Source organism: Melospiza georgiana, chromosome 29 (genome assembly GCF_028018845.1).
Source record: "Melospiza georgiana isolate bMelGeo1 chromosome 29, bMelGeo1.pri, whole genome shotgun sequence".
Taxonomy (NCBI): domain Eukaryota; kingdom Metazoa; phylum Chordata; class Aves; order Passeriformes; family Passerellidae; genus Melospiza; species Melospiza georgiana.
In genome coordinates this window covers 3,933,119-3,953,303 of record NC_080458.1, presented here as the reverse complement: position 1 = coordinate 3,953,303, position 20,185 = coordinate 3,933,119, and the positions used below count along the sequence as shown (strand labels likewise).

At 49.5% G+C, this 20,185-nt stretch overlaps 2 protein-coding genes across 2 annotated transcripts; both read left to right on the top strand.

Annotated features, from left to right (window-relative positions):
- Nucleotides 1-526: 526 nt before the first annotated feature.
- Nucleotides 527-4,728, top strand: LOC131094381 (keratin, type II cytoskeletal 6A-like). Its single transcript, XM_058041977.1, has 9 exons — nucleotides 527-1,021; nucleotides 1,938-2,152; nucleotides 2,663-2,723; nucleotides 2,917-3,012; nucleotides 3,224-3,388; nucleotides 3,569-3,694; nucleotides 3,936-4,156; nucleotides 4,394-4,425; nucleotides 4,532-4,728. The coding sequence occupies exons 1-9, from the start codon at nucleotides 527-529 to the stop codon at nucleotides 4,726-4,728; spliced, it is 1,608 nt and encodes a 535-aa protein (XP_057897960.1).
- A 4,814-nt stretch (nucleotides 4,729-9,542) lies between these two features.
- LOC131094563 (keratin, type II cytoskeletal 75-like) lies at nucleotides 9,543-13,209 on the top strand. Its single transcript, XM_058042217.1, has 9 exons — nucleotides 9,543-10,088; nucleotides 10,465-10,679; nucleotides 10,945-11,005; nucleotides 11,115-11,210; nucleotides 11,452-11,616; nucleotides 11,870-11,995; nucleotides 12,382-12,602; nucleotides 12,847-12,881; nucleotides 13,001-13,209. Exons 1-9 carry the CDS (start codon nucleotides 9,543-9,545, stop codon nucleotides 13,207-13,209), a joined length of 1,674 nt encoding a protein of 557 aa, XP_057898200.1.
- Nucleotides 13,210-20,185: the final 6,976 nt, after the last annotated feature.

Sequence of the window (20,185 nt, the reverse complement as noted above, 5' to 3'; positions counted from 1 at the left end):
AACTGGCACCAGTCCCACTCCTAAAGCACAAGGATTGAAACTTTCCCAAGCCCTGCTTGTGAACAAAAGGGGCGAAAGCAATCCCGAGGGATGAAGTTTTCCAATGACAGAGGTGTTGAGTGACAGGCACTTGAGCGGTGTTTTGCTGCCAGTGCCCAGTGTGACTCATCGCCACTTTCCAGCTTTGAAATGGGGACGAGTCTGGCTGTCTACAAAGACCGGCGACAGTTATTCCCAAACAATTCCCTGTTGCTGAGAACCTGGGCTGTATTATTTCAGCAGGGCGTGTGTGCAGAGTGAGTTCACTCTCCAGAATGCTGTTGGACATGCCAAGCCTAATTCATCAGAAAGATGATCCACCTCATCCAACCCATCCCAGGCTCATACATGCATAAAAGGGCTCTCCCCAGCCCTTGCAGAGCACAGGTTCACCTCTCTCCTTTCCCTCCTACTCCTTGCTCCAGGCCAGCACCTTTGCTCCTTTATTCTAGCTGCAGCATCCACCCCAATCCAAAAAGCCCCAGCAATGTCTCGCCAGTCCACCGTGAGGATTCAGAGGGGGAGAAGCGGCTTCAGCGCTGCTTCGGCCATGGTCCCCAACACGTGCCGGACCAGCTTCAGCTCCTGCTCCGTCACCCGCCTGGGCAGCTGCAATGCTGGCAGTGGCTTTGCCAGGGTCGGGGGGGGCTTTGGAAGCAAAAGCCTCTACAATGTTGGTGGCTGCAAGAAGATCTCCGTGGCTGGAAGGGGTGGCAGCTTCTATGGCTCGGCAGGGTTTGGTGGTGGAGCCGGGAGCGTGTACGGGGGCGGCTTTGGCGTTCCAGCCAACCTTGGCTACGGATACGGGGCCTTTGGGGGTGGCCCTGGATTCCCTGCTGGGGGCATCCACGAAGTCTCCATCAATCAGAGCCTTCTGAAACCGCTCAACTTGGAGATTGACCCTAACATCCAAAGGATCCGAAAAGAGGAGAAGGAACAAATCAAAACCCTCAACAACAAATTCGCCTCCTTCATTGACAAGGTGAGATCTGAGCTTTCCTAAATATCTGTTTTTTTTGACAGGGACACTTTCCTGCTTGATGAGGAGAAAAGCTGATCAAGGAGGAATAAAAGTGAGAAATAAGACTGGAAGATGCCCTGGAAGCTCCAGGGAATGGCACCTGTTCCATAGCGGTTGCTATGAATTAATCATCCAGTGTTTGAGTTCCTCCTCATTTGCTGCTCCCACATCTCACAGGCAGTGGGGAAAGAAATCTCCAGAGGAGAATCCCACCCTTCTGGAGACTTTAGGCTGAGCATTTCAGGAGCCTTGGGAACAGCTTTGTAGATGATCAAATGAATTCCAGAAACCCACCTAAAATGACCAAGTAATTGGCACAAGGGAGAAGCAGCTTCTCAATGCTTGAATTCTCTCAAATGTTTGGATTTTTAGTTCAAAATATCAAAATCTCATCCAAATCTCTCTGTCCACCACATTTCACTAATGCACAAGAACATCTGCTCAGCTCCTACTCTGGTCAAGCTGCTCCTCTGTGGTTGCAAGGAAAACACTGCAATATTTTGGACATTTAGTGGGGTAGGGGAGCTCTACAGAAGGGAAGGAGAAGCAGCACCTTAACAATGTTATTTTAATTAAAGAGCAAGCCCTGCTTTGCTCCTTATTTGATTTTGCTCACATTTTTTCACACAAAATCTCTGTACCTGGTCTCAATTTAAACAATGAATGAGAAGCCAGAAAATCAAAGGTTGTTCCAGAGTTTCTAGCACTTAAGCGGGTCCCTATAGCCAAATCTCCCAAGAGATGAGAATTTGGCTCTGAAAACCAGCTGGAAGGAGCATTTTACCCTCTCAGCCAGTTCTGAGACCCTCTCATTTGCAGGGAAATTCTCCCCAGTCTCTGTTCTTTCAAAGCCCCTTCAGGATATTTTTCCTTCCAGGTCCGATTCCTTGAGCAACAAAACAAAGTGCTGGAAACGAAATGGAGTTTGCTGCAGGAGCAGGGAATGAAAACAGTGAGGAACAACCTGGAGCCGCTTTTCGAGACCTACATTAACAATCTGCGGGTGCAGCTGAACTCCTTGCTGAGCGACAAGGGGAGGCTGGAGGGAGAACTCGTCAACACCCAGTACCTGGTTGAGGACTTCAAGAAGAAGTAAGTCTTGAGCTAATGCTCTACTCACCTGGGCAGGTGCAGCCTTTCTCCTCTCAACATCCTTAAACCAGCTGGGGGATCCAGGAGAGTTTGGGGTCCTGGAATTCTGGGCAATGACATTTTCTCAAAGAGAAATTTTTGTCAGTAACGGAGTAACAGATTTGAGTATGCCAACATTTGGGGAATAATTTGGAGCATGATCAAAGACCTATTAACTAAATTACCTACTGAGAGGGAAAAATTACACAGTAGGTCTGAAAGTTTGAGAGCAGCACATTTCATTTGCTTAAAACAGCAGAAGGAGGATGACTAATGGCCAGAAATAAATAAAAAAATAATGGATTTGTTAGAATTGTTTTGATGTACTTGTTTTAACTGGTTCAGCTTCTGGTGTCTCATTGAGGGAAAAGAGCATTGTATGCAAAATGCTCTGAAGGAAATTCATTTCAGCAAACTCAAATCTTTCAGTTACCTGCCCAAACAAAAACTCCCTGTGCCGTCCTCCTTTAGGTACGAAGATGAGATCAACAGAAGGACCATTGCAGAGAACGAATTTGTGACGCTCAAGAAGGTGAGAGCAAATTCCAGGGCACTGTGGGATGGCTCACTGTAGAGCTCTGATCACTCACTCAGTCACAAATCCACCCATTACAATTCCAACCTCTTCAGTTTTATTATGGTTTCTTCCCTGGACTGTTATCACAATGCATGTTCCTGATCTACTGATAGGGGTGTGAACCACCCAAGAATCTCTCATCCCCCAGGATGTAGATGCTTCCTACATGAACAAGGTGGAACTCCAAGCCAGGGCAGATGCGCTGAGTGAAGAAATTAATTTCCTGAGAGCACTTTATGAAGCAGTGAGTACAACCAGCTCCAAAATATCCCAGCCCTCAGTGAAGACTTCTCTCCCTCCGGGAGATGCTAAATCCTTCCCCTCTGTTGAGTTGCACCAACACCTGAGCTGTTCAGATAACGATCTGCAGCAGCCTCTCCCAGGTCTGCAGCTCACCTGGAAGGGTGAAAAGGCATCTCCCAAGGGGATTACCTCATTCCCTGTGCTCTTTGCAGGAGCTGTCCCAGATGCAGACCCAGATCTCTGATACCTCTGTGGTTCTCACCATGGACAACAACCGGAACCTGGACCTGGACAGCATCATCTCTGAGGTCAAGGCTCAGTACGAGGACATCGCCAACCGGAGCCGCGCCGAGGCCGAGTCCTGGTACCAGACCAAGGTGAAGGATCTGGGGTTTCCATGCTCTTATCTTCATATCTTGTCTGGAACAGATTAAGACCGACTCTTCCAAGAAAACCTTCCCAGCTGTTGATCTGGGCTGGAGGAGGGACTCTCCAGGCTCCTGGTAACTCCAAAAATGGGGGATTTTCCTTTGATTGGTTGTTCCTCTCTGTGACAGTACGAGGAGCTGCAGGCCACAGCTGGCAGGCATGGGGACGACCTCCGGAACACCAAGCAGGAGATCTCAGAGCTCAACCGCCACGTCCAGAGGCTCCGATCCGAGATTGACAGCGTGAAAAAGCAGGTAAAGGGCAGAAAACCCCACCTTTAACCAATTTACCTCTGGACTTGCAAGGCAGAGGAAAGAAAAGGTTGGAGCAACCTGAGCAGTTCTGCTCAGTTTGACTCTTTTTCATTCAAAAAGAAAACTGTCACCAAAACTGGTGGAGCTGATGGTGCTGGGATAAAACCTTGTGATTTCAGGGGAGGTAAAGAAAAACCTGGGTCTGGGGTGGGGACTTTGAGCAGAACTTTGTGTTCCGTAGTGTGCAAACCTGAAAGCTGCCATCGCCGATGCTGAGGAGCGCGGGGAGCTGACCCTCAAGGACGCCAGGGCCAAACTGGCCGAGCTGGAGGATGCTCTGCAACAGGCCAAGGCTGACCTGGCCCGGCAGCTCCGGGAGTACCAGGAGCTCATGAACGTCAAGCTGGCCCTGGACATCGAGATTGCGACCTACAGGAAGCTGCTGGAGGGCGAGGAGTGCAGGTGGGTGGGAAACATCCAGCCCTGAGGCTGGCACAGGAGAAGCTCAGCATTTCTGGAATGCTAAACAGGGGGCACAGAGTGGGGGGATTTTCCCAGATAATGGAAATAACAAAAATCTGTGAATTATGCTGTGATTTTATTTTTCACCCCAAAGGCCTCTGGTGAATATATCTTATTGTTCCCCCTCCAATATCAACAGACTTCTAATCCTCTTCCTTATGTTCCATCCCCTAACAGGCTGGCTGGAGATGGGGTCCCGGTGAATATCTGTAAGTCTCTAAAATATAAGAATTACCTTATTTAAACATTCCTGTGTCTCTACACCAAGAAGCCAATGCCTGGAGATACTGAAACATTTCCTTCTCCTCTTTGCAGCCGTCACCAGAACAACAGTGGGATCGGGATACGGAGCAGGCAGCAACCTCAGCATGGGAGGGGGGATCTGCAATCTGGGGAACAGCTTCAACTGTGGGGGCGTTCCCGGGGTGAGCAGCACCACCCTCGGAGCTGGCAGCAGCTCCAGCATGAAGTTTGTCTCCAGCTCCTCCACCAGAAGAAGTTACAGGAGCTAAAATCCTCCCTCCAGTCACCGCCACGCACCATAAAACACCAAAACTGGTCCTTTACTGGAGCGTGGCGGGGTGAGCACAACCAGGGCCACCTGCACCCCAAGTCCTGTCCCACAGGAGCCTTACTTTAGGAACTCTCTCTCAGCTGTGTTGTCTTGCACACATCCTGTCGGGCTCAGCCCTGAACCTGAGTCTCACTGGGTTAGATTTGCAGCTCGCTTGCTCCAGCTCAGCAATTTTTTGGCCGGATTTTGTATATAAAATGTGTCCCATGACTGTTCGTCTCTCTTCACTTTCTGGAGTTTGTCTAATAAAAATGCACATGTAATTTATTCTATTTTGTAGTCCTTTTAATTAAAGAGGTGCAAGAGCACATGCAAACACAGGTACCAAGAACTTTCCCTCAGGCCCTGACCAGTTAAAGACTCAGATTTTTGCTCCTCACTCAGATTTACTGAATTTCACTGTCAGCAGCCAGAACACCCCAGCCCAGCAGAACCTCAGAGGGAGGTTTGGTGCTGATTTCGACATTCCCTCCCCACTGTGCAAGGAAAACACCTGGAAGCCAAACACCAGGACACGCCAAGGCAGGAGTCAGGCACAGGGGAAAAGGTCTGAGCTTCATTTACTTCCAGCTCCCAGGCCATCGAGCACCCAAGAGCCTGGATCCTGGGGGTGAGATCCCAGTGCCAGGTGAGGGATGTACTTGCACAAACCTCAAACAAGAGGGAATTAACTCCCAGGGGAGTCAGAGAAACCCCTGGCCTGTTCAGGTGAATCATCCATCCCAAACCCCTGGTGTCACCCACGCCTTGGAGCCAGCAGTGCCAACATCTGCCTGAGCAGGCTGAGAGCTCTCCCTGGCTCAGGGTCCTGGGGCTGATGTTCCTTCCCCTCTAACCACACAGAGGGGCAGGGTCAGGTCCACACTCTGGTCAGTAAGAATTATGAACCAGATGTGGCCCTACACTGAATTAAATATCACTAATCCAGTAGCTATTAAAAAAAAAAAAAAAACAAGAAAGGGATTTGTTTCACTGTTGAAAAGTGAAAGTCTTCAAGATCCAGTGTTTCTTCACGTTCATAGGATATGTTGGTCTTGTTTTGAGAAGGTGGAAGAAAAACAGAGGAGGTGTAGGGCTTTCAGATGTGGTTCTGACTAATTGGGAGAAATTAATGGAGAAGTAAAAGCAGAGAAACATCTTCAGTGACAGATCTCACTGCTGGAAGGTCACTTGAATTAACAGTTGTGACTGGAAAAAACACTCCAGCCCTCACTCCCTGGATTTTAATAGGTTCAAGTAATGAGTAGAGGGGCCCTCTTAAGAAAATGCTCATGGATTTGGGGAAACAGAAGGGAACTGGCAGTGCTGGAATGACAGACTGATTCAGGGTTTCCTTCACGACCAGTAGTTTCCCATAATTTTCTAGGATGCCCTGTACTCTGTGTGCGTATCCCTGAGGAAATCTCCTTCCTGAAATCTTGCACGCTTGGTTGTGGGTCCCCACTCCTGCCCCACCACCTCCCTCAGCAGCCTCCAGGGAAGGAGCAATATCCTCCCTCCATCAGAACAGCAGCCTGGGCCAGCTCAGCCAATGGCTTTCCTTCTGCTGCCCAAACACACCCTCTCTAACCACGAGGATGTGGGACTGTATAATCCCAGAATCCCTGAGGCTGGAAAAGCCCTCCCAGGCCATGGAATCCAAGCTGTGCAACCCCCACCTTGTAACCCAGCCCAGAGCACCACGTGCCACATCCAGTCCTTCCTTGGACACCTCCAGGATGGGGACTCCAAACCTCCCTGGGCAGCCCCTGACAATGCCCATGAAGAAATTCCCCTGATGTCCAACCTCAGCCTCCCCTGGGACAGTCTGAGGCTGCTTGATCTTGTCCTGTTGTTCCCCTGGAGCACAGCCTGACTCTGCCCTGGCTGCCCCCTCCTCAGGGAGTTGTGCAGAGCCAGAAGGTCCCCCCTGAGCCTCCCTTTCTCCAGGCTGAGCTCAGCTCCCTCAGGAGCTCTCCAGACCGTTCCCTGGTGCTCCAGCCCCAGCTCCATTCCCAACTCTGCCTCATGTTGTGAGGGGTCACTACATGGGGCATTAGCAGGAGTCTTGGAGAGCCCACCCCCAAAAAACAGCTGGGGATTGGGAAGGATGTGGAGGGTATTTCCCAGACCTTGTATTTCTGTGAAAACTGTCCACGTTCCACAGCATCATCAAGGTTGGAAGAGGTTGAAGGTCCTTCAGGAGGACCCAGTCCAGCTGCCAGCCCAGCACTACCACGACCACCCTAAACCCAAATGTGCCAAATCACCCTGACCAGGAAATATCAGAATCTGGCCCAGGAGGGAGTTTCCATCACCTGCGACACCAACACTTGGTCTCACGTCCAACAGGGACATCAGAAGGTGCTGCCCACTGCATCCACACCTGGGTCACAGCACAGAGAGAACAAAGCCTGTCCTCCAGCCCAGGAAATGCCAGGGCCAGAATATTTGTTTGGATACTCAACCAACCTCCAGCTGTCCTTGCTGAAGAGCAGGGTCCTGGTCTCCAGGCTGTCACCTCCTGCATCCCATCAGGTTGCAGCCATGACCTGGGGCTGGTATTCCAGCAGGAGAAGATGATCCCCAGTAATTCCAGCCCAGCCCAGATTAAAGCCTTAGTCATAATGACATGGATGGTGCTGGCACTCAGGGGCCCGGATTTGCAGTGTGTGGAGGGAGCTGATTGCAGGTTGGTGCCCATTAGGATTTTACAGAGTTCTTTAGGACGGCCTGAGGCTCAGTCACAGGAGCTCCTCTCTCTTAAAAAGGGCTGCTTGTTGTAACACACAAGAGCTGAAACACTCCCAAGACAGTTATTGTCATTCCAGGGTGTGTAATGCAAATGTTACAAGAACAGAGAGAAAAATAGAAATAAAAATAAAAAAGCTTGGCTGAAAGGCAAAAAGAGATGGTGGAAAAGTTCCCATTTCCCTCCTGAGACCTTCTGGTCACATTGACTCTTTTGTTCAGCTGCCACATGTGCCAGGACAAGCTCCTGAAAGATGCACCTGCAAACACCTGTGGCACATCCCTGTGCCTGGACATGGCTGGGCAAAGCTATGGATTGTCACTGTTGAGTAAGAAATGACACAGGCTCACCAGAAGGCTGATTGGTATAACGTGTGGTTTATTTTGGACTGCTTTTTTAAATAAGTTTTGATTTAGGTGGACTTGATTGGTTATTTAATTAATATATTTCACTTGGCTGGTTAATTAACAAGATGCCCTTCTTATACATAATCTTTGAGAAAAACAAGAAAACAGAGAGTAGAAAAACAACCTGCAGGTTATTTATAATAATAAGTTATCATGTGTTTATTTTCAACTTTCTGAAGTCTTTCTGGCTGATTCTGGGAAACTTTATTTAGTTTTCTCGCTCTCTGACCAGGCTGTCACACCCACAATGGATTCCCAGAAATGCTCTGCGGGAGCACTGCCACTTCCTCCAAGGAGTGGGTGCTCAGCTGAGCCTCTGACAAACCCCGGGGGCTGCAGGGGCTGGGAAAAGCATGCACACCCCTGGGCACCCAGACAAGGCACCAGGGAAGGAGCAATGTCCTCCAGACAAGGCTGCAGATTCTGGGGAGCATCTCGCCTGCTCTAGGACAATCCCCTGTGTCCAGAGCTGAGATGCCGTGTCCTTCACCAGGGAAATGTCCTGTTTGGCTTTTCCTGGAAGCCACAGGGGGTAGGAGTGAAGAGAGGCCTCTGTGAGAAATGTGCTAAACACTGAATTTCCTGGTGAGTAAGAGGGGAAAACAACAGGCATGGGGAGGGCAGCCTGGTGGCTCCATGTAGAGACAAGGTCGTCCTATGAGTCAGGAAACAGATCAAAAATCTGCACAGGTGAAGCCCTGAGAAATTGCCGAGTCAGGGTTTGTGGCATCACAGATGATGGAAACTCCCTTCTGGAGCAGGTTCTGATATGTCACCATCTATTGTCAGTCTAAATCAGGGTGCTTTGGCACATTTGGGCACATGGCTTAGGGTGATCATGGTAGTGCTGGGCTGGCAGCTGGACTGGGTCCTCCTGAAGGTCTCTTCCAACCCTGATGATTCTGTGGAACGTGGACAGTTTTCACAGAAAGAATAGGTCTGAGAACACCATTCATAAAATTCCCTCCACATCCTTCCCATTCCCCAGCTGTTTTTTGGGGGTGGGTTCTCCAAGACTCCCCCATCACCCTCCTGGCCCTCCCTCCATCACCTCTTTCCCTCTCCTGTACCAGTTGTGCTTTAAAGAATTCTTGTTTAGGCACGAGAACAAGAGAACAGCTCCCATCAGGTTGGGAACTGGAGTTTGCTCAGAACCACAACCCATGATCAGACACTTCTCAGAGCTCAGACCCTCCACCAGGAACCAGTGTTCCAAAACCAAACAAATTAACCTTACACAACCTGAGTTGATTCATCCATGGACTGGAGGTGAGCAAGCATTTGCCCTATAAGGAACCATCTCCTGCAGCTGTGGAAGGAGGGAGTGGGAAAGGGGTGGCTGCAAACAGGAGCTGAGAAGCCACTATTGAGATTTTCTCAGATATTTCAACACAAAAAAAATGCAACCTCTGCCCTTTTTTGAAAGCTCCATAGATGCTCATGGTGAACTCACTGTGGGTGTGCCGGGCCCTGTTAATCAGTGGGATAAGCACCACACTGGAGCCATCCCCACCTCAGGAGGGTATAAAGGGCCAGTCCTAGGCTGGGGGAGCACAGCTTCACCTCCAGCCACTTCCTCTCATTCCTTTATTCCTTGGATCACTCCTGGCAGCCATGTCCCGCCAGTGCACTGTGAGGAGCCAGGCCAGAAGGAACTTCAGCGCTGCTTCTGCCTTCATGCCAAACGCCAGCAGCTCCAGCCTCTGCCTGCGCCCTGCACTCCAAGCTGGGAGCTGTGGGGCCACCACTGCCTATGGAAGGCTCACTGGAGGCTTTGGAAGCAGGAGCCTCTACAACCTCGGTGAATGCCAGAGGATCTCCATAGCTGGAAGAGGTGGTGTCCCCTACGGACCCGCAGGTTTTGGTGCTGGCACTGGGATCTCCTGTGGGTTTGGTGGGGCAGCTGCTGGTCCCTTTGGGTTTGGTGGGGCAGCTGCTGGTCCTTTTGGGTTTGGTGGGGCAGCTGCTGGTCCCTTTGGGTTTGGTGGTGGCCCTGGATTCCCCGCTGTCCCAGTTGGGGGCATCCATGAAGTGTCAATCAACCAGAGCCTTCTGAAGCCACTCAACCTGCAGATTGACCCCCACATCCAGAATATCCGCAAGAATGAGAAGGATCAGATTCAAACCCTCAACAATAAATTTGCCTCCTTCATTGACAAGGTGAGACCTGAGATTCCTGGTTATGCTGTGGTGATTCTTTGGTGGGGAAGCACAAACAAGGGTGAATTATATCTTTAGCCACAATTTTGCTGCTCCTGTAATGCCAGCATTCTAAAATCCCAGCAGCCTGGGAACAAATCCTGAGGGTTTCCAGCTTTGAGACCATTTACATGTTTCAGGAATGCAGCAGTGAGACCAGAAAACAGGGACAAAGTGGTGGTACTGGATGTAAGGAAGCAGAGTTGGGAGAGAGAGCAGGAGTGTTTAATTTGTCAACTGAAGGGCTGAGACCTCCCACCTTCTAGCAAGTAAATCCTTGCAGGATGTGCCTCACATCTCCAAGGAAAACCATTCTAAAACATCCTTCTCTCTCCAGGTCCGATTCCTTGAGCAACAAAACAAGGTCCTGGAGACCAAGTGGGCCCTTCTGCAAGAACAGGGGAACAAAACAGTGAAAAAAAACATTGAGCCCCTCTTTGAGACCTACGTGAACAACCTCAGGAGGCACCTGAGCAGCCTAACGACAGACAAGGAGAACCTGAGAGGGGAGCTGAGCAAGATGCAGACCATTGCTGAGGACTTCAGGAACAAGTGAGTCTCTTCATGGTCTGCCTGGGCCTGGGTGGGCTGCAACAGATGCAGAAAATGAGGGGAAAAAAGCCTTTTTGCTGACTCAATCCTCTGAGAAAAGCCTGAGTTTAATACAAGATATGGCTGAAAAGTAACAGGCAGAAAATTACAGAGCAAAAAGACCAAGGTGCAGAGCTGTACATAAAAAAAAAATTAGAGACTGGTTCTGAAAACATGAAATAATTTTAAAACAAGCCTAGACCACCCCTCCACCTCCATTCCACAGATATGAAGATGAGCTCAACAAGCACGCGGATGTTGAGAACGAGTTTGTGACCCTGAAGAAGGTGAGTGCCTGCCCACGTGGCCTCCCAGCCCTGCAAGAAACCCCTTCTCCAGCTTTTCCTCTGCTTCTCTGAAACTCACCTCATTCTGATGATGTGCTTCCTCTCCTAGAAAGTGGACACTGCCTACCTGGGCAAGGCAGAGCTGCAGGCCACGCTGGATTCGCTCACAGAGGAGATCGACTTCCTCAGAGCCCTCTACGAAACTGTGAGCACCAGAGCTTATACCTTTCTCCTTGCCTTCCTCTCCCATTCCAGAGCCTCAGGGCTGACTATTTCCCCCTCTGTTGCACTAAATAATTCAATGGTTTTTCCATTTCACATTTTTGCATGCAGCTGTGTTGGAAAAATCCTTTTGTTCACCCAGCTCTCCCCTCTAACCCTGGGGCTTTCCATCCTCCAAGCAACATTTGTGTTGCGACTCTCAGGAGTATTTGCTGCTTTTGCAGGAGCTGTCCCAGATACAGAGCCAGATCTCTGACACCTCTGTTATCCTGACCATGGACAACAACCGGAGCCTTGACATGGACAGCATCATTGCCGAGGTGAAGGCGCAGTACGAGGAGATCGCCAACCGGAGCCGCGCCGAGGCCGAGTCCTGGTACCAGTCCAGGGTAAGTGTCTCGGGAGGCTTCTGCAAAGGGAAAACCATCCTCCCATCCCCAAATTCCCCATGGGAGGTGGTTCCCACTGTGATTTTGAAACACAGAATGTCTTCAGATTTAATAACCCTATGAAATTCAGAAGTGTTAATTTGGGATTGAGAACACACACACATTTTTGAACACGCAAACAGACCCAAACCTGCACTGTTGGGCTCTAAATCCAGCTTATTTTCCTTTGATTGGTTGTTCCTCTCTGTGACAGTACGAGGAGCTGCAGGCCACAGCTGGCAGGCATGGGGACGACCTCCGGAACACCAAGCAGGAGATCTCAGAGCTCAACCGCCACATCCAGCGGGTTCGATCCGAAATCGACAGCGTGAAAAAACAGGTAAAGTGCAGCAAACATAACCCTTGCTGTGACCCCACCTCTGAGTTGCCCAGGGAATAAAAATAAAATCAACCAAGGGAGTTCTGCTGGATCAGGAATGAACGTGACTGGATTTATATGAGAGCAGTGACATCACCAAGAGTTACTCAGTGTAGTATCAATCACCGCAAGGAGATTCTGAGAGTTGTGGAGGTAAATCCAGACTGGGACCTGACTCAGAACATGGATCAGTTCAATGAACTGAATTAAATTCATGGATCAGTGACGGTTAAGATCACACCCTATTGATGTTAACCCAAACATCAGACGTGGGATTGGGACCTCAGGATACAAAGAGCTGGATTATGCTCTTGATAAGGAAAGAAAATCTGGATTTTCTCCTGCAGGTCAATGGATTGCAGAATTCCATCAATGATGCAGAACATCGTGGGGAGATGGCCCTCAAGGACGCCAGGGACAAACTGGAGGACTTGGAGACAGCTCTGCAGAAAGCCAAGGCTGACCTGGCCCGGCAGCTCCGGGAATACCAGGAGCTCATGAATGTCAAGCTGGCCCTGGACATTGAGATCGTGACTTATAAGAAGCTGCTGGAGGGCGAGGAGTGCAGGTGAGTGAGATTTTATATCCCAGTTTTCAGAGGTGCAATGGAGATAAAGACCCTGGTCAGGTTTAGATCCACATTCAGACCTGAAAGCTGTTTAAAGACCAGTAAGTGCCTGTGAAGAGGAGCTGTTTAGGAATAGCAGCCTTTCATACAAACTTTGCACCTTTCAAAAATATTCAAAGGAAATTTTCCTGCCTTTGTGAGGTTCCCTTTGAAGTCTCACTGGCTCTCTTTTGCTCCCTGACAGGCTCTCTGGGGAAGGTGCTGCCTCAGTGAACATCTGTAAGTAACTTTTAGAGACATTTGGCACTTTCTATATCTACCTCCCACCCCTGCTCAGAGCCTATCCCACTCATCCACTGCCTGTGGATTCCTCTCATGATGTTGTTTTTCCCTGGCAGCTGTGACCAGAAGCACTTCAGGAACAGGATATGGAGGCATGAACTACCTGAGCTCCAGTGGTGGGCCCGGAGGTGTGGTCTGTGGTGGAATGGGAATGGGCTCCATCTCTGGAAGTGGATACGGCACAGGTGGCTCTTGCATGGTCGGAGGCAGCAGCTCCAGCTTCAAGTCCATCTCCACCGGCTCTTCCATGAGGGGATGTTACTGAGGAACTGACTCCAGGCCCTAGTGCCACCCGTGCTGAGGCTTCTCTTGGGTCCAATCCTTATCCGGCTCCTTCAAAAGATTTAGAAATCAAACCCATGTGTCATTAGTTATATAAAAGATGCTGTGCTCCTGTTTGTCCTGTGACCCTCAACATTCCTCATTTCCCAGTGTTTGTCTAATAAAAGGCATGTGGAATTAACTGTGTCGCATCCTCTTTTCAATTCCAATTCTTTTCTCTTACCTTGTGGCAAAGGGTGGCTGGTGCAGCACAGTAACTTTGCTGCTTTGAAGGTAAAAAAGGCACATGGAAGTTGAGACACCTCCTTCCTCTCCAAGTCCATGGACCTCATATCCAACAGGAATAAAACACTTGGATGTTCTATTTCCATGAGGATGGGAAGATATGTGCCTTTCCTACTTGGCAGAAAACAAAGTTCTTCTGCCTTAATTCCTACATTATGACATCTCAGCCTTTTATGCCACAGTAGTTGTGCCCAAACCTCTGTAATTGAATAGGATGACTCATGGAGGGATATAAATCTGGTTTTCCCAAGAAGATGAGTGCTGCAGCTCATCTGATCTGCACACACATCTGCAGGGACTGATAAAACACCTCCACTGCCATTACCATAATTAGAAATGGAAAACATCCATTAAACCCCCAAAGCAACCCTTTTTGGGAGGAATAATATCCCCAGAGGAGGTTGTGAGACAGTGAAAGACTCTCAGGGCACTGGACAGGAAGTGGCTTGTCCTCTTCAGTACCTGCCCATCTTTCTCCAGGCTCTCCAGTCCACATCCCACTGGCAGCAGCAGAGCTGGAGTTTGGTTTGTTATTTAAGCACTGTCCAGCATCAAAGCTCCATCCAGAGCTACATGAATGGGGAAGGGTCTGCAGGGGCAACACAAGGAGCAGCTGAGGGTTTGCTTGTCTGCCTTGGAAAAGAGGAGACTGAGGTGAGACTCCTCGGGGGCTGCAGCTTCATGCCCAGGGACAGCTCTGGCCTCTGCTCTGGGGACTAGAGACAGGACCTAGGGAATGGCTGGAGCTGCCCCAGTGGAGGTTTAGGTTGGATATCAGGAAAGGTTCATCCCCAGAGGTTGGTGGGGCACTGAACAGGCTCCCCAGAGAATGGTGTGCTGGTTTTACCATTGGAACTACTACGGAAGTGGGGTTTTTTGAGAAGAGCTGTTGAGAGCTTCCTCTGTGCCTGACAAAACCAATCAGCGAGTCGTTTTGGATATTGACACTTTGTTAAACCACTAGAAAGCTGACCACGCCTCTGTAAACACACAAGTTGAAAACGAAAAATCCTGAGAAGTCTCTTTTCTCTTCCAGCCTGAGAACAAGTAACACGGCCAGCCGTGATCCTTGTCCCGACTGGGCCAGGCTGAGCGGGCTCTGCCGTGGGGCTGGACCCTTGGCCGCAGGGCCAAGGCTGGGCCATGGCTGTGGTTGTAAACATCTTGCCACTACTAATCCCTGCCCTGCCACCAGCCCAGGCTGAGCTGGGGTCCCTGAGCCCCAGGAGCAGCCCTGGGCCGGGCCACTCGGCCAAGACTCTGCTGCCATTGAGGTTCACCTGCAAGCACCGGGCAGGGGAGGGGAGGCCCCGGGGCTGAGGCCAGGCCATGGCTGCGATTGCTGACATCTGGCCACTACTAATCCCTGCCCTGTCACCAGTCCAGGCTGAGCTGGGTCCACCAGGCCCCGGGAGCAGCCCCGGGCTGGGCGGCTTGGCCAAGATTCCACCACTGTTGCGGTTCACCTTCAACTCCCGGGCAGAGGAGGGGAGGCCGCAGGGCTGAGGCCAGGCCATGGCTGCGGTTGCTGACATCTGGCCGCTACTAAGCTCTGCCCTGCCACCAGCCCAGGCTGAGCTGGGGTCCCTGGGCCCCAGGAGCAGCCCCGGGCCGGGCCGGCTCAACCAGGATTCTACCATCACTGGGGTTTATCTGCAACCCCTGGGCACGTGGAGGAGAAGCCCTCGGACCCCGGTCATGCTGCTGCAGGGTTCTGACCTGGCTGCTGAGATCCTGGCCCTCCCTCCAGCATGGCCACCAAAGAAATCCTCTACCAAAACCAGCTCTACCACTATCCATCAGAAATCACACAGCCATCTGCAGGTCTGGGTGAGATATTAACTCTTTTAGTACACAGATGAGACCTACAGACATCAGTCCTCCCTTGGGTGAGAGAAAAGAACGGAGTGAGAACACATAGAACAACATGAAGACACTAAGGTCAGTGAAGAAAGAGTCAAGTCCCAGATGGGAGGGATGAGGAGATGCCTTGATCTTGGGGCTGAAATCCTTTTGTAAACCTATGGAAAAAGATGTAATTGATACATCAGACTCCTTTTCCCCTGTAACTCATTGAAAAAGTATGATGAGATAAAGTGTTCAAATTGTAGATATGAGCAAAGGCCTCCATGCTAAAGTAAGCAGATGTTGAAGTAGCTGTGACTCCGTGAGAAATCTGAACAGAGAGAGGGAAGAGTGATGAAGACCCTCTACCCCGTGGAAAGAAGACCTCTGTTCTCAGTGATGAGGATGATCTCAGAGATAGATAATCTTTGCTGTTGAACAGCTCATCCTTAAAATAGCACCCCATAAGTTGACATGACCAATAAACACAGAGTGGGAAAGCTGCAAAAGACGGGAGGGACTTCACCATCGCAGATTCCCAGAGGGCTGCTCTTTGTGGAAATTAAAAGCCATGAGGGAACTGTTTCCTTGTGGAGAAGTCTCCACAGCATTAACAAGAGGAACTTCTCTCCCTAAGTGAACTGAAGAAAGACTGTTCTAGAAGTAATAAATCCTGTTCTAGAAGTGATAAACTGACTAAATAGTTTCTGTGCGTTATTAGTAGGAAAGAAAAAGTTGTAGGGGGGAGCAGAAGTGTTCTAAAGATTTTATTCTGATTCTTATTATTCTTTATTTTAATTACTGTTAATAAAGCTTTCTTTATACCCTTTTAAAGTTATGAGCTTGCTTTGCCTTCCTCCTAATCTATCTCACAGCAGGAAATGAGTGAGTATGTTCTAGTGGGTCCACTGGCCAATGCTAGACCCACCACATTAATTGGTGCATTGGCCAGGAAATCTCAAATTGGTGAACCAAAACCACTACAAATGGTCACAGCTCCAAGGCTGCTAGAGCTTCACAAGCATTTAGACAATGCCCTTCGGCATAGGGTGGGATTTTGGAGTGTCTGTGGGTGCCTTACAGCCCAGGACATTCTGTGACTCATCTGATGAACAGGACTTTCACACCTCAGGCTGTTTTCTCTCAGGGGACCCTGGACTTTCAGAATTCTTATTTCAGAATTCTGGGCTCCCAGAAAGGCACTGCCATCTCCCAGACCCCTGCCTTTACCAGCAGCACCTCAGTGCAGGTGAAGTTCTGCCTGGAAAGCTCAGGAGTGCAGACCAAGACAGGAACTTCTTGCCTGGATCAAGGTTGTCACTACCTCACAATGGTTGGAAATCTGGGGCAGAGTCAGGATTTTTCTTTAGCAAAGCACATCAAACTGGCATTTTCCCAATCTCTGGATTCCCTCTTCTGGCAACTTTAGTCTCATCGGCTTTAAACTGAACAGGAGCCATTTTAACCAAGCTAAAACCAAGCCCAAAGGCAGCTTGTGGATGGAAATGGATTTTTTTTTTTTGCCCCACCAGTAATCTCCTCTTTGAAAAACAGCTTAGAAAATATGGGCTTGGATGTGGTCCTGGAGGGATCCAGAATGTCATGGTCTATAGCTGCGTTGGGAACCCCGACAAAGGAGGAATGATGAGGAGGACTCCATCTTATCAGAAGGCTAATTAATTACTTTATTATACTATATTATTCTATACATCTAAAACTGAATCTGCCAAGCACTTAACTCTGCACCCAACTGCACATATGCACTGAGTTTCGTGACTGTCATCCAACAGTCCTGACACACACACACACACTTGGCCCTGAGTGGCCAAGGAAACAAAACACCATCACTTTGGGCAAACAACCTCCATATTGCATTCTACTTTTGCACAAATACAGGCACAGCAAATTATAAGAATTTTTTTTCCTTTCTCTGAGGTTCAGAGAATGTGAAACCCAGAAGTATTCTTGGGAAGAATTGTGCCTTGCTTTTCTCTGTGAAGAGAAATGTGGCTACAGTGGTCAACCAGTGCCTCTTGGTGCCCCTGAACCAAGATTGACCCCAATGTGCAGCAGGAGGACAAGGACCAAATTAAATCCTTCAACAGCTAATTTGCCTCCTTCATCAACAAGGTGAGGCATGTTGTCCTCCTCCAGCTCTGGCATTACCTGGAGATGGAGTCAGGAAGTTCTCAACATTAGAAATTTAATTCTAAATCATTAAATCAGAGTTAAGGATTTTGTGCAGGACTTTGTTCCATATGCAGGCTCTCCATATACATCTTTTTGACAATCCAAGCATGGAGGAAATTATTTCTCCAGGTTTCCATGCAGCTGAGTATTTCTCCTGGCTCCCAGATCTTCTCACCAATGATCTTTTGGTAACAAGCCCATCTAATCATACTTCAAATTACAGAAAACATTTACAACCCCCACCATATTAAATTTCCATTTCATAAAAAGCAAGGCAAGTTTTGAGTTAAGGATCCTGATTTATATTGTTCTGATGGCTTTCAGGTGTGGTTCCTGGAGCAACAGAACAAAGGTCTGGAGACCAAATGGAGCCTCTTAAAAGGCCAGAAAATTGTGTAGAATAATCTGGAGTCCATGTTCGAGTTGTACATCAGCAGTTCGAGGCAGCAGCTGGAGGCTCTGGGAGAGGAGAGGCTGCAGCTCAGCTCCACGCTCAAGGCCATGGAGGATGTGGTGGAGCACTTCAAGGTCAGGCAGGCAACACCCACAGCAAGATCTGTCCAGTTTTACTTCCCTCTCTTCTTCCTGTGTCAGTGAAAAGGCCCAAGACAGCCCAAAAAACATGACCTCAGAATCATGGAAAGGTTTGGATGGGAAGGGATATCTAAGATCATCTCATCCCAACCCCTGCCATGAGCAGGGACACCTCAACTATCCCAGGCTGCTCCAAGCCCCATCCAACCTGGCCTTGGACAGTAACAAGGATGGGGCAGCAACAGCTTCCAGGGAAATCCATTCCAGAGCCTCCTCACCCTCACAGGAAGGAATTCCTTCCCAATATCCCATTTATCCCTCCCTCCAGCAGTGGGAAGCCATTCCCTGTGTCCTTTCCTCCCATGCCTTGTCCCAAGTCCTTCTCCAGCTCTCCTGGAGCCCCTCTGGGCACTGGAAGGGGCTCCAAGCTCTCCCTGGAGCTCTGTGTTTTGCTTGAATTGCTTGGAGCTGCATCTCAGTGTGGAGCCACCCCAGCCAGCAGCATCCTTGGAATCACAGGATCCCAGAATGGTTTGGGTTGAAGGGACCCCAAAGCTCATCCCATCACAACCCTGCCGTGGGCAGGCACACCTTCCACTCTCCCAGGCTGCTCTAAGCCCCATCCAACTGCCCTTGGGCACTTTCAAGGATCCAGGGGCAGCCACAGCTTCCCTGGTAAACCCATTCCAGGGCCTCCCCACCCTCAGAGGGAGGAGTTTCTTCCCAATGTCCCATTTAAATCTCTCCTCTTTAGTTTAAAACTAAATCAGAATTTGTTCAATGTATTGCATAGTTTGAGCATTTGGGAAGTGAGGAGTTACCTCCCACTCCATGGAAAGTTGCAAGGATCCTTGGTTCAGCAATTCTTTAGGCTCTTGGGAGCAGGAGTTCCCTCTCTCCTCCACTCTTTGCACTTCAGGAAAACATCCATCCAGTATTTGTGTCTGCTTCCATGGTCATGAAGGATCTGTTGGGCATTGATGTGAATAAATGAGGAGCTTAAATTGTCAGTATGGAACCAGAAATATGAGATGTGGGAGTGAGGTGCTCATCCCAGCTCCCAATAAGGGCACATGCATGCTGCCTGCACCCTCTGATCTCCTTTCCCAGGAGATCATGTGCCTGCCACTCTTCTGCCACCTTTCCCAGCAGGAAAGGTTCTTTCCAGCCCCAAAGCAGCATTGAAACATCCTAGACTGCCCTGGGGAAGGAAATCAGCACGCACATGAAATCCTTGGCCAGTCAATGGTCACATCAGAGATGCAGTTTAGAACTTAGAGCTCTGCTTGTGTCTGACAAAGTGGTAAATATTCCTTTGGGATCAGTGGATTCTAGGATGAAGCTCAATGACATCACACATGTTGCTGGGCAGGGACCATCCTCTTGCATCTACACCTACAAAAGGACTTTGGGCTCCTGCCCCAATTCCTAGGAATTTGTTCTTCCCACCTTTAATTATTTTAAACTTTTTGGATCCCAAATTTTCTTCCTAATATGGGAATTGGAATGACATGATCTTTAAGGTCCCTTCCAACCCAAACCTCTGATTCCTCTGTGCCAAACCTTAATCCAGCAACTGGAAAACAGACATTAAATTTTCTCTTCTGCGTGGCCAAGAGCTTCGAGACCCACAAATGGATGCAAAGCTGGGGCTCTGCTTAATGGAAATTATTTTCAGGGATGGATATTCCTGATGGGAATAAATCTTCCCCCATGAAAGGGCCAGGAGAGGCCAATGGTTTATTACCTGCACGGCCTCCTTCCTTTGAACTCCTCTTTCATCTCCCCCATGTAAGCATTCCATGGGAGCCGGGCACGGGTCCAGGCTCCCGCTGGGTTTTGACCTTTCCCAGGAGCGTGGCCTGGACTCTCCCAGCCCCGGCCATCCCGCAGATCCCGCCTCTCCTGACTAACCAGGTGCGGCGATGAGCTCACACCCGGCTCCGCCCAGAACATTTCGGGAGCACAAGGCTCCCATTCATGGCATAATCATAAAAGGTGCCTTTGATGAGGGCCTTCGGCTTTTCTAGACGGCCCCTCCCGCCCTCCAGCCCAGGGGTGCTGCCTTTTCCATCATAATCAGTGACGTAGAAGCAGAAACAATA

What these genes read in the sequence shown, in the direction of transcription:
- LOC131094381 (XM_058041977.1), top strand. Translation starts at nt 527, where the DNA reads ATGTCTCGCCAGTCCACCGTGAGGATTCAGAGGGGGAGAAGCGGCTTC. An exon ending in AATTTGTGACGCTCAAGAAG is followed by an intron (nt 2,724 to 2,916) that starts GTGAGAGCAAAT and finishes CTCATCCCCCAG; the next exon opens with GATGTAGATGCTTCCTACAT. An exon ending in TGGGGTCCCGGTGAATATCT is followed by an intron (nt 4,426 to 4,531) that starts GTAAGTCTCTAA and finishes TCCTCTTTGCAG; the next exon opens with CCGTCACCAGAACAACAGTG.
- LOC131094563 (XM_058042217.1), top strand. Translation starts at nt 9,543, where the DNA reads ATGTCCCGCCAGTGCACTGTGAGGAGCCAGGCCAGAAGGAACTTCAGC. An exon ending in AGTCCTGGTACCAGTCCAGG is followed by an intron (nt 11,617 to 11,869) that starts GTAAGTGTCTCG and finishes TCTCTGTGACAG; the next exon opens with TACGAGGAGCTGCAGGCCAC. An exon ending in TCGACAGCGTGAAAAAACAG is followed by an intron (nt 11,996 to 12,381) that starts GTAAAGTGCAGC and finishes TTTCTCCTGCAG; the next exon opens with GTCAATGGATTGCAGAATTC.